The following is a 13,705-nucleotide window of genomic DNA, read 5'->3' on the forward strand; positions in this document are numbered from 1 at the left end:
AAAAAAAAAAATCTTTAAAAAAATATTGCATATATAATTGTTGTACAAGCCATTTTGTAAATGTAATGTTATTACATTACCTTTCCATTTAAAACTGTAGCTGTTGTAATGTTGTAAATCTGTCAAACAATTCAATACAAAAGATACACGGCACCTTTTCCTATTACAACACAGGAAGCCCACCAGATGCATATAATGAACCCATACATTGCCATTCAGGGATCAGTTTGAAAAGGACATGCTGAAACAGCTTTTTCTTTACAAGAGAAACAGGTAAGAAACAGCAAAGTTTGTTAAAATCCTTGCAATGTACAAAGATCACCCAAAGGATTGTTTTTTTAACCACTTGAAGTCCGCGGTGTAAACCCCCCTTCCTGTCCAGGCCATTTTTCAGTATTCAGCGCTGCGGTACTTTGACATTTATTCTGTCATGCAACGCTGTACTGAAATGAATTTTATACCATTTTTTGGAGACATATAGAGCTTTCTTTTGGTGGTATTTAATCACCGAGGGTTTTATTTTTTAATATATTAAGGAAAAATTACAGAAAAAACTGTTTCCCATAAATTAAATATTACCCAATTTTTTGCTAAAATATAAGATGGGGTCACATCGGGTAAATAAGACACCAAACATGTCAAGCCTTAAAATTGCGCACGTGCGAAACCTCAAAAAACTACAATACCCAAAATAGGCCATAGGTGACGCTTTAAAAGTTTTTACCGCTCATCAGTTTAGTGTTATCAGTGATTGATGGCCCTAAAATGATTGCTCTAACTCCGAAGTTCACAGCGATATCCAACATGTGTAGTGCAATTGTCATTTTCGCACGATTGCGCATCGAACGCGTATTTACGTTTAGCCATCACATTGGGGGAAAACAATCTGGTGCACACTGACCGGTCCTCTTTATGGAGACATTAGGTGTCTCTAAGACCCGTCACCTTGGGACCCCAAAAGAAGCTGATGAAGCACAAGGAAAACAATCTGGTGCACACTGACCGGTCCTCTTTATGGAGACATTAGGTGTCTCTAAGACCCGTCACCTTGGGACCCCAAAAGAAGCTGATGAAGCACAAATCTGCTTCATCAGCTTCTCTCTGGCTATAGCAGCCAGATGACTGACAGGTAAATGCGGAAGTGATGCATTACACATTACTTCTGCGTTCGAGGAAGATGCTCATCTCCCCGCCCCCCCATCTTACCTCCTGACGCCCTCCCGAGCTGCAGATCCCGGGATTGAAGGTGAGGGGTCAGGAGGGGGCGGCACTTGAGGGGGGGCGCGCAGCCACTCAGCACATGCATACCATCAGTAGGCTATAGAGCCGCCGATCGTATGTATGCATGTCAAATAGCCGGTAACGGCTGTAAAGATCGGGCAGGTTTTTTCCTGCCCGTGCGCGCAGAAAAAAAGCCGTCTAATGACGGCAACAGGCAAATGTGAGTCCGCCGTCCGTCTGTTTTTTCACGGCAAGAGGTTAACAAAAGTGGAGTTACTCTTTAAATTGCCATGTTTGTGCAGAAGAGGGAATAGCTCTGTTGTAGCAGTGAGACTTCAAGACAGATGGGGAGAGGACAAGGATTTATAACTGGGAGACCACACTGCTCATCTCCACATACAACTGAAACTATATGCAGTAGACTTTCCCTTTAAAAGGTGGTTTCTAATTTTAAAGTGGGAAAAATGTTATATAAACTTGTTAACCATTTGCAAAAATGCAAGCGGTTTGGAAACCAAAAGAATTCCAGTAAGTGAAAAGTTGATCAAAACATTGCCTAAACGTAATACTCTACATATTTAAAATACATTGAGTCCAAGAGAAGATGAAAGGGTTACTGTCATGTGCTACAAGCGAGCAGAGGGGGTTTCCCAACCTGTCTTCTGGGTTAGGGGGTATTCCCAGGTCTCCAGTGCGAAGCTTGCGAGTGAGATCCTCAATTTGCAGTTGAACTGGAAGAAAGCAGGTTAGAAAACAAAAAAGGAATGGGAGAAAATTGTTAAACCCAAAAAGAGGAGAAAATTAACCCACAACATTGTTCAAACAATTATAACCAGGGCAGAACATGTTAAAGGCAGTGAAAATGCAAACAATTTTTCCAACCTGTTTGATGCTTTACTGGGCCATGCTAACCAACAGTTTAAAGCCTAGAAATGGTTATCTGTGGTGAGAGGAGGACAAACCAAATGCTTTCTGGCAGAACTAAAAACCAGTTTAAGAGGGAAAAACACCCACACATTTACAGACATAGTAGCAATATCAATTTAAAAATAAATAAAATCAGACACTGTAAATTCAGGAATTAGGAGGATGGAAGATGAACACTTTCACCATTCCAGACAGACTTCAAAGTAAAAACCAAGTTTAGTTTACTCTGATGCAAGTTTAAAATGTTAACTACTCTTTACCACTTTCAACCCATTTCCCTAACTTTGTTTCTATTCCAGGGCTTGTAAAAAATGCATTTATATGAAAACAAAATTCTCCATTCTATTGGATACAAAATTTGCTTGTTGTGGAATACAGAAAACTAAAGTTAGCTGATGTGCAGTCTTAGGCAACATTAAAAAAAGGTTCTACTTTTATAAAAAGGATCTCTAATGGACACATGGACAAATACAAATAGTGGGCATGTTGCTTGTGCCACACATTTCAAATTTATTTTGGGTACAAAACATTTTAATAAGCTACCATGCATATACTGGTGCATTGCTGTACAGGGCTATTGGCATCTACTCGCATCCCAAATTATTGTCACGGCAATGAATCGCACAAAGTGTTATAGCAACACATGGTAAAATTCACATTTTACAGCAATGCATAGTGCAGAATGGGGGCCCTCTTACTCTTGCATTCTAAACTCATTTAATGTATCCATTAGCCTAAACAGTCCAAAAAAAGCCACTAGACTGAACAAACTAAAATAAATAATTGCATTTAATAAATGTAAAAAAGAATTTAAAGGCAAAGCACAGTACCAAAGGTTAAACATTTGACCTATCAGCATATCTTTAATATGCTTTGAAACATTTTGTATTTGCACATGGAAAACTCAATTTATGGGTACCAGCAGAAGAATCTTAATTCTAAATAGCTTGATCAACCCAAAGGGAAAACCCAATATGAGATACAACCAGAAACAAAACTGCCAACTTCTACCTTCTAAAGTGCAGCTCTGCACCTTTTAATGGAAAAGTCTACAGATGTGTACATTAGTAAATGTATGGATCCATAGGCTTGTGAATTTTGAATGTGCAGCCTCCGCTTCTAAGGCTATGTTAGGGACAGGCCAAATCAGAGAGACTGTCAAATTGTGGTCTGAGACCTGCTTTAGGTGCATGTAAGGGAAAGCAAAGGGTGGTGGGGTCTTGGTGAGAATCATGCTTATAATCTGGAATTCAGATATGTTTGGCTCATTTACAAGAAGCTTTTCTTTTGGAGGTCCGGTCAATTTAAAACAAGATGTAAAACTTTGCATTAATATGCTAAGTAATCTAAACCTTAAACTGCATGGAAAATGTATGACCACCTTGTTTTAAACTGTTTTATTTCATATATTTCAAAAGCCCTGAGCAGTGTTATTGCACACAGAATACTCCATTCAAAATAATAGAGATGCACCGATCCTAGCATAGGTATCTGTGCTGAGTACTTGGTCAAGTACGAGTCCTCGCCCAAATGCTCCAGATGCCTAGCCCGATACTCTGACTTTGGTATCAGGAAGCCGGGCAGCAAGTCATTACACGCTGCCAGGCTTCCTGATTGGCTGGGAAGCCGGCCCCAAGCTCCAGAGTCATTTGCCAACGATGACTCGCCGGCCGGCTTCCTGACTGGTCAGGAAACTGGCCAACCAGGAAGCAAGGTGGCAAGTCATTACCTTCCCCTTGGCTTCCTGATTAGCCAGAAAGCCGGCTTTATGATCTCTCGTCACCTAGTGACAAGGGAGCATGAAACCAGGATTTTCTGGCCAATCAGGAAGCCGGGCAGCGAGTCATTACCCACCCCCCAGCTCCCTGATTGACCAGAAATCCGGCTCCATGCTCCCTCGTCACCTGGTGACGAGGGAGCATGGAGACGGCTTCCCTGCTAATCGGAAAGCCAGGTGGTAAGTCATCACAATGAGACTTCTGATATCGGTAGAGGTGCACCGAAATACATTTTCAAAACCGAAACAAATTTTTTAAAATGTCAGGCCGAACACGGAAATTTTTTGTTTCTAACCTTTCCCAAAATAAAAAAATGTTTTATAAACTTTCAATTTTTCATATTGTATTATATTAAATATTTTTATACTATACTGTCTGGGGAGCACAAGGGAAATATTGGGGGTGTGAACAAACCCCCCTGATATTTCCCTTTTAAAATAGAAAGATTGAGGACAGAGTCCTCAAGCTCTTTCTGCATCTGTTATAAATGAAGAGGAAGCCTCTGTACTGAGTGTTCTGTTCATTCGTAACTTGTGGACATAGTATGTTTACCATGACCACAATCTTGAATGACCAGGAAGTGATGTAGATCACTTCCCATTCATTCATAATTGGGTACACAGTAAACATACAATGTCCTCAAATATTTACAAACACTCATCGATCACTGATCGCTTATACCCGCTCTCCATCCTGGGTCGGCTGTCACAGGAGCCTGAGCGAGCAGTGCGGACAGCTGGCCTCCTGTGACAGCTGTCTCTGCCCCCCACTGCCTCTCTCCTAATCTGTCACAGGAGGCTGAGCGGGGTGGGTGCGGGAGGAGAGACGCCGGCGGCTCAAAGCGCTCTCCTCCCCCTGCACCGCTCAGCCTCTTGACAGTTCATCTCCTCCCAGCTGGACGCTACCACTGTGTCAGAGGGGACACGAGCAGCGCCCGGCAGGGAGAAGAGAAAGCGGGGATGCACAGCACTTTGCGAAAAGTGCAATTTTGGTCCGATCTGTTTTGTCGTACGAAATTCTGGTGGGTGGCTACTCGTTCCCCACAGTTCATGGGTGCGTTAAGTAGCCACCGCTCCAAGCTCACTCCCATGATGAACTTCAATCTTAGGTTTAGTTTACTAATTTGTATTGAGATTGTAGTCCATAACAGGAGTGAGCTTGGAGCGGTGGCTACTTTACAACACACCCAGGAACCATGGGGAACAAAAGTAGCCACCCTCCATAAGGAAGGACAGTGTCAGCATGAATTCAGAGATGATTTGAGCACCTACAGCCGAGTGATGCACAAATAAGGTCCAGTATTAGTAGTTAAAGTGACATTAAAGTCAAAAACATTTTTCCCTCCCACCAATGTTAAGTAAAACACTTACCTTAAATTATGTCTCTTAACCTCTTGCCGTCCGCCCGTTAAGAAAAAACGGACGGCAGACTCGCATCCGCGGGTTGCCGTCGCCAGATGGCATTTTTTTCCTGCTCACGCGCCCCCTAGCAGGAAAGACCCGCTCGTTACACATACAACCGATCAGCGGCTCTATAGCCACCGATCGGTTGTATGGCATGAATTTCGGAGCGCCCCCCCAATCTCGAGTGCCGCCATCTCCCCCTCCTGACCCCTCACCTTTAATCCCGGGATCCGCTAGCCCATCTGCGGTTCGGGACCGGCTCGGGAGGGCGTCAGTCGGCTCCTTGCTGATCTTTGTCTGTAGTGTGTGAATGCAGAAGTGATGTGTATTACATCACTTTCGCATTCACCTGTCAGTCATCTGGCTCCTACTGCCAGAGAGAAGCCGATGAAGCAAATCTGCACTTCAGCTTCTTTTAGGTTGTATGGCATGAATTTCGGAGCGCCCCCCCAATCTCGAGTGCCGCCATCTCCCCCTCCTGACCCCTCACCTTTAATCCCGGGATCCGCTAGCCCATCTGCGGTTCGGGACCGGCTCGGGAGGGCGTCAGTCGGCTCCTTGCTGATCTTTGTCTGTAGTGTGTGAATGCAGAAGTGATGTGTATTACATCACTTTCGCATTCACCTGTCAGTCATCTGGCTCCTACTGCCAGAGAGAAGCCGATGAAGCAAATCTGCACTTCAGCTTCTTTTGGGGTCTCCAGGTGACATTAGGGGTCTAGAGACCCCTAATGTCTCCATAAAGAGGACCTGTCAGTGTACCTGTGCTATTATATAGGGGGGATGGTATGCCCCTATGTAATAACAATAAGTGTTAAAAAAAATATATAAATAAAAAAAGTTTAAAAAAATAAGTCACAAATAAAAAAAGTAAATTTCAGTACAGCGCTGCATGACGGAATAAATGTCAGTCTAAGTACCGCAGCGCTGAATACTGAAAAATGGCCTGGATGGGAAGGGGGTTTAACACCCCGGATGTCAACTGGTTAATCCGATCTTCCTCTTCTTTCCTGTCCTTTTCAGCCTTCTCTCCAGTGCTGCTGCCCGATCGAGCGCTGACTCCTCTGTCCTTGCTGGCACTTCCTGTACCGCGGTGTCTGCATGCGGGTGAACGCGTCCATAGACTTAACCTGAGTCTCTCCTCGTCTCCCGGCCGAAAATCCGAATTGCGCCCACCCTAGCAGTTTCAAATGGGAGCTTACGGCGAAGACAGAGGTAAGTTTAAACCGCCTTTAAAGCGTCTGTTTTTTGCATATATCTACTGCTCGCTAGCAGTAGATATATGCAAAAAAATGGAGGGTTTAGAAACCCTTTAAGGTACTTGAATGTATTTTTGTGATTCCATTCCCAAGTTTAGTGTCACTTACTCTGCATTTCTGGCTAGAAAATTAACTTGGAACCCAAATAAATTCTTTCCTGAATGCAGAGGCCATGTAAAATAAAAAAGTGTAGTTGTAATTTTTTATGTTTCAAGTTATTTGCACAACTGATTATACATCAAATCTAGGTTTTCAGTAAAAATGCACTAAAATGAATTTTAGTGCACACAAATAAAGCTTCCAATTTTTTTTGTACAAAATATGAGATGAGGTTTTGTCACGTAAAAAACTAACAGTCTCAAAACAGTGGGTGCCCAAAAAAGGTTTTCTATGACGGTACCCAAATAACTGGGCGATACTAACTAAACAGATGAGCTATAAAAGCATTTAATCATAAATGAGACCTAGAATGATTTCTCCCACTCCAGCATGCACATCGATACTTAACACTTGCTGTGCAATCGTTTGCATATATATCTGCTCCCTACATGTGTATAGAGCATGCAGACTGCTTCATCTGCTGTTCAACCAGCTTTTCATAGCTCTCAACACACAAATGATCAGTGCTTCCAAGGTCACATGAACACCCTCCTGCTCGCTATACCTAGTTTATATAGTGGTCCTGGGCTGTCAGGTGGAGTAGGAGAGCCAAATGGGGATCAGGGGCACCACTTAATTCACAATAGCCATGAGCGTGTTTTAACCACTTTAGGGGCAGGGGCATACATCCAGAATCCAGAAGTGGCTAAACATCAACTCGTACAACAGAAGTCTGCATTTGCATATGCGTTTCCAGATGCTCCAAGGCCCCAGGATGTTGTGGTGTCTTATTTACCAAAACCAAAGGCAATGTATAGTGGCTGCAATTACACAACAAAACATTTTATATTTTTACTACCCTGCATACACATTAAATCATCCTAAATATATAAATTTTACTTTTATAGCATTCAAATGGCAGGATCAGAGGGATTTGAGAAATTTTCCCTTTGTGTACATTTAGCTACAAGTGATGAACCCCATCAGCAGTGTCAATGTGATGTAGGACTAGACTCTTTCCACTGATACCAAAAAAAAAAGTTTTAAGTGTGCTTGAAATATTTGTACAAACATTTTAAAATGGATTTATTACTAGCAGTATTACTAGCAACGACTTAAGATCAGTTTGTTACTCTAAGTAGGGATTTTTCAATCTTCCTAAACTACAGAAACAACTAAAACAAAAACAATTATACCTAAAACAATGCTATTAGAAAAGACATGACCCTTTCTGTTAAGATGTCTGTATTCTAAAAAGAATAAGGAAACAGTCTATTACCTAACAATCTTAAGGACAAAAAGGACTTGTGCACTACACAAAATCAACTCAGAATAACAAAAAACATAATATCTTGGCATAGCTGAGAAAAATACATTAGTAAAATTGGTAACATAATATTACCTATATATGCTCTCTCTTGCTCACGGCTGAGTCCTGGGGGTATAACTGTTGGCATCCCAGGAATTATGGTCTTCTGATCTGGGGTTTCATCATTCCAGCGACTGCGCTTCCGCTTCCGTTGAAAATCTGCAGATTGTATATATGTATTAACTTTGCAGCGTTACAAAAATGTATATACATTTTAAATATTACCTGACAAGACATAAGGGCCCACTTACTGCGGACTTAATGTGGATAAAGCAAGGAAGGGAGAGAGCCTATGTCAGGTCTCCACACAGCAGCACCCTATTGGTGGCTGGCATTGATAGTGGGCTTATCACAACTGGTGTAAACAAGCCCTCAGGATGTTCGTTGAGCCAAGTTCATCAACACAGGCTCAAGGCAAAGGGTCCTCAAAACAACTGCTGTTTGTGCCCCTTCACACCACAGTGGTGCACTAAGGAAAAAGTTTTAGGCTGTGTCAACTAGGGGTGCAGCTAACGATTATTTTCAAAACTCGATTAGTTGGCCTATTACGTTCGATTAATCAGATTTTTTTTAAAAGGCTCCAGTGATGGACTACTAGTTTGTATTGAGATTTAGTCCATCACAGGAGCAAGATTGGAGCGGTGGAAGTAAAAAAAAAAGTGTGGTATGCAATATAGTACATTATACAAGCGCACAATGCAGAATACCAGCAGCTTTAGAGGAATACAACAAATCGCAGCAAAAGTACACTATAGTGTATTATTGCTGGGATTTAGATTTATAGTCCTCTGTAGCTGGCGTTATTCTGCATTGCGCTGTATAATTATTGCTGGGATTTGTAGTCCTCTATAGCTGGTGGTATTCTGCAGTGCGCTGTATAATGATTATACGGCACAATGCAGAATACCAGCAGCTATATAGGAATACAACAAATGCCAGCGATAGAGATATATAGATCTATATATAGATCTATATATATATATTCTGGTGGTATTCTGCATTGTGCCGCTGTATTATACAATGCAGAAACATCATTCAAGTTGCACTAGTTTGTATTGAGCGCAGGCAAGGATCAGCTTATTTTAATAGTGAGCACTTTTCAATATTGTTAGAATATCTCAAGGAAACCTCTTATTGAAAAGATCACTACAGTTAGGCAGCTACATTTCGAGTCTACAAGGGGTCCTGACTTACTTTCAGATCGTGGGCCCTCGATTGTCGGCAGACCAGCAGCGAGTGAGGAAGCTCACAGCAAGAAGAGCAGCTGCGTGCGCGGCTTCTGCGTCCTGTGCGGTCCGCGCAGCTTGTGACGTGCGGCTCAGGCCGCATGTGGAACCCCGAACAGGCTAATCAAATCAATAGCCAACGGATCGACGATCGAAAGCGTCGACAATGTTTTCGATCGTCGATTTTAATCGACTTAATTGATTAACTGTTGCAGCTCTAGTGTCAGCTAGAGCTGCAACAACTATTAGATTTACTCGATTAAAATCGACGATGGATTTTTTTTTGCTTTCTCTTTTTCTCTTTCTTTGTTTCTCTTTTGGGTCTTTTTCTCTTGTGTTAGGTTTTACGTTGTCTATGTAAGTACGTAAGTTATGATGAATCACGGTATCAAAGGTATGCAATATTTAGGATAAGAGAGCTCTATATCAATTGAAGCATAGTGGGGATCACTTAGTGATCAAATCCCTATACTTGAGTGGGAAAATAAGAGGGACTCACTTTAGAGAAGATCCCTCCCGCTAAACCAGAAAAGTACTGATCTCCTTCCTAGTGTCGAGGTACGAAAATTAGACTTTGTATCAACTAGGAATATAAAAACACAGGAGAATTAAATGAGCAAGGTTATGTTATGATTTGTATGATTGATACTGTAATGTGTGGATATATGGTGTAATTGTCTTAAGATATGTCGATGAAAACAATAAAATATTTGAAAAACAAAATCGACGATGGAGAACGTTTTCCATTGTCGATTATTCGTCTATCAATTAAAATGCCTGTTTGCAGCTCCAAGCTGCGCATGCCCACGCCGGTTAAGCTGCGCACGCTGAGGACATGCCTCTGCTCCTCCCTGTGAGCTTCAATTTGCGCCGTGTAATCATTATACAGCGCAATGCCGAACACCATCTATAGATCTAATCACTGCAATAATAAATTATACAGCGTAATGCAGAATAACACCAGCTACAGAGGACTACAAATCCCAGCAATAGTACATTATAGTATAATGTACTATTGCTGCGATTTGTTGTATTCCTCTAAAGCTGCTGGTATTCTGCATTGCGCCGCTGTATAATGTACTATATTGCACACCACACTTTTATTTACTTCCACCGCTCAAAGCTTGCTCCCATGATGGACTACAAACTCAATACAAACTAGTAGTCCATCACTGGAGCCTTTTTTTATCCGATTAATCGAACGTAATAATCGGCTAACTAATCGATTTTGAAAATAATCGTTAGCTGCAGCCCTAGTGTCAACACAATGAGCCTATCAAAATTCAAGTGTTGGTCTTCTGCCCCCTGATGTGGCCTGTAGAGAAGAACACATTGAAAAACCACAAGTCATGCAGTAAAATGCAGAATATGTTAAAATGCATGACAACATGCTTTAGTGTGCATGTGTTTTCTTTGTTTTTATGTGCATTACGGTCCAACATTCTGGCTGCTGAGTCAGAGCAAGTTCTTTGCAAATTGCAAAGCTGTAGGTCTAATTTAGCAGGGGGTATGCAAGACCGTTGAAGACTGCTTTGACACAGAACAGCAGTCCAACACCTGCAGCTTACCACCAGGGAGAATTTATACTGGCACAAATAAACATACAGTGAGACATTCACTGTAAATGACACCCCAAAGCACCTTTACAATGTGTTGCAATACACCACTATACATTGTAATGTAATCCTGTATGACGTACTAGTCAAAATGCACCAGGACCACTTTTTAGTCTGTGGAGGTGCATGTGTGCGTACAAAGTGTTAAAGCTATAGAAAGTTTGTATAATAAACACCCAGTGCTGTGTGTACATCATTTTATTGGCTTTAACCTCCTTAGCGGTATTCCCGAGTGTGGCTCGGGGTTAATTTTCTGTACCATAAGTGGTAACCCCGAGCCACACTCGGGAATAATGCCAGTCAGCGCTGGAAGATCAGGGAGGGGGGAATCCAGCACCTCCCCTGTCACGGCAGAGAGCCGTGACAGGATCGAGGAGTGAGCGAACGCCGGTATGTGTTCGCTCACTTCCCGATCTACTGAGCCGACCTGTGACAGTCTCATTGTCACAGGTCGGCTAGAACTGTGAGGCGAGTGAAAAGCACTCACCTTTATAGTTCTCCTTTAAAGAACAAGTTCATTGCACCCCTAATCTTTCTATGGGTCACCAAAGCTTTTTATTGCTTTGAAAATGTCCACATAAGTTTGCAGTCTGTCCAGAGGTCAAATATCTTAAAGGTGAGCTTTTTTTTTTTCCTTTAGGGGGCAATTCCCACCATATGCTTTGAGGCAGCGCTGGCCATTGCTTCCAGGGCAGTCGCACACAAAAGGTGAGGCAAATTCACACCATTGCGTTCCAAAACGTTAAAAAAAATACTGCATGCACCATTTTCTCTGGTCTGGAATGCACCAAAACGCATTTAAACATACCAGAACAGAAAGTCAATTGACTACAAAAATGCAACGAACACATCAAAAAACAAGCCCTTAAAGTCCAATGCTGAACACAATCTAGGGCATCAACTAACATTTTAATAATCAATTACTTTATCCATTAATCAGATTAAAAATATATACCCTTTGTCTTATTTAAACTAAAACACACGAATGGAGCGTTACAAATTTTACTTCAGAATAAAACTACATGCAATTTTTTGCAACCGTTACCGCACGCTCCAGTTCTCCACTCGACAGAATTTGTCAATTTGTTTTATTTTGTATGATTGGGGCAGGGTGGTAGAGGGTTCCTACTGATTTATAAAGTGAGCAGATAGTAAATATTTACTATGTCCTCATTCATAAATGAACAGGAATTGATGTACAGCACTTCCTGTTCATTCTTAACTAGGGACATAATCACTGTCCTCAGTTGTTTACAAACACTGAGTGATCAGACAACTCATCACCACTGGGCACCGGACGGGCTGCAGGGGTCTGTGTCCCCTCTGATCCCCACTGGGAGCACCGAGCTAATGAAACACAGGCCCCAAGCACAGAGGAGAGAAGCACCTCTGTTCATTATTGATCAACTAAATCAATCATGAAAATTGTTGACAACCATTCTTATTATCGATTAGTTGTTTCAGCCCTACAATAATCTTACTGGAGTACAGCAAGATATAAAGTGCTATTTCTACAATCGTCAGCATACCAGAGTCACAGCACTGTATTAATGAGTTTTGAGAAAAACCAAACAAAGCCATATGCAGTCAGGCTTCTTCAAAAACGTAATCGGCTGTAACCAAAAAAGAATTTGCATGGCACCCCAAACGCACCCCCCACCCGCAGTACGATCTGGCACAACACGCGGTATCGCAAATAGCGTTCGAAAATATAGTATGTGCTCGATTTTTAAGCACAACGCCCGGTATTTGCGGTATCACGTGTTGCAGCACCCCCAATCGCACTGAGGGTGCCATTAAAATGAATGGCACACAATGCACCTCCCGCATTGTAATTGCACAGGAGGTGCACTGTGCGGTAACGTGTAATTAATGCACAGAGGTGGTGGGCCCTTAAAGTGACAAAGGAGTTAAATCATGTACATTCAAGTACCTTAACCATTAACAAAAATGTATCTTATGCATCACTCGGCAGGAGCGCCCCAATGCGTGGTGTCACCCGGAGAAAACCCCGCCGTAACTATGACATCACGTATTGTTACCTGCTGGCGGGGTCCATGGCCGAGTGCCCGACTTTTCAGAGGGGTGACACCAAAAGTGACTGTCATTTTGGAGTCACCCCGTTGCGGGACACAGTGGCCACCACTCCAAGCTAATGGACTACATTCTCAATACAAATCAGTAAACTAAACGTGCGATTGTAGTCCATCATAGGAGTGAGCTTGAAGTGGTGGCGTCTTTACAACACACACAGGGACCATGGCAAACAATAGTACCACCCTCCAGAAGGAAGGACAGTGTCAGCACCAATTCAGAGATGGTTTGAGGATCTACAGCCGAGTGATACATATTGAACTCCTGAGTTTAGTGTCACTTTTAAGCATGCCACACATTACAATCTAAAAGTACAACCTTTAAATTCACCAACTCCTGTGTAGTTCAAGGGCCGGTCTTACTGGATAGTTGACAGTTTCTTAAATGACATACATTAGGTAAACCTAAATTCGATTAAACACTCACTGTAAAACATATGGTGCCCCTTATATACATCCAGGTAAAGGGCACATATGTACACTTCCCCAGGAGGATGCATGATGCAGGGCTTTCCGCCTTGCTAGGCCAGAGTGCAATCAAACAGGAGGAGGGAAGTGAGCCTCGGAGAACATAAAGTCAAGTCCTAATTCATTATAGATCCTAGGAAGGGCTGCAGCATGCTTGGGAACAGCAGAAATCTAGACGAATGGTTAGCTATGGCACAGGACCAGAGACATTATGAAGGGGGGGTTATCAGAACTGGAGCAGACAAAA

At 42.3% G+C, this 13,705-nt stretch overlaps 1 protein-coding gene across 2 annotated transcripts in view; it reads right to left on the reverse strand.

Moving 5' to 3' along the window:
* The window catches only part of SF1 (splicing factor 1), a 49,037-nt gene extending 37,373 nt beyond the window's left edge, over positions 1 to 11,664 (reverse strand). The window contains exons 1-3 of one of the 2 annotated variants that reach the window (XM_018567074.1): positions 11,661 to 11,664; positions 8,089 to 8,214; positions 1,877 to 1,952 (exon numbers count right to left, since the gene is read on the reverse strand). In XM_018567074.1, the coding sequence (XP_018422576.1) occupies positions 1,877 to 1,952; positions 8,089 to 8,214; positions 11,661 to 11,664 (206 nt within the window). Of the gene's footprint in view, positions 1 to 1,876; positions 1,953 to 8,088; positions 8,215 to 11,660 lie in introns of those variants that run through there. The other variant, XM_018567075.1, reaches the window with a different exon arrangement.
* Positions 11,665 to 13,705: the final 2,041 nt, after the last annotated feature.

This window comes from Nanorana parkeri, unplaced genomic scaffold, assembly GCF_000935625.1.
Source record: "Nanorana parkeri isolate BGI_ZX_2015 unplaced genomic scaffold, ASM93562v1 scaffold1004, whole genome shotgun sequence".
NCBI lineage: Eukaryota > Metazoa > Chordata > Amphibia > Anura > Dicroglossidae > Nanorana > Nanorana parkeri.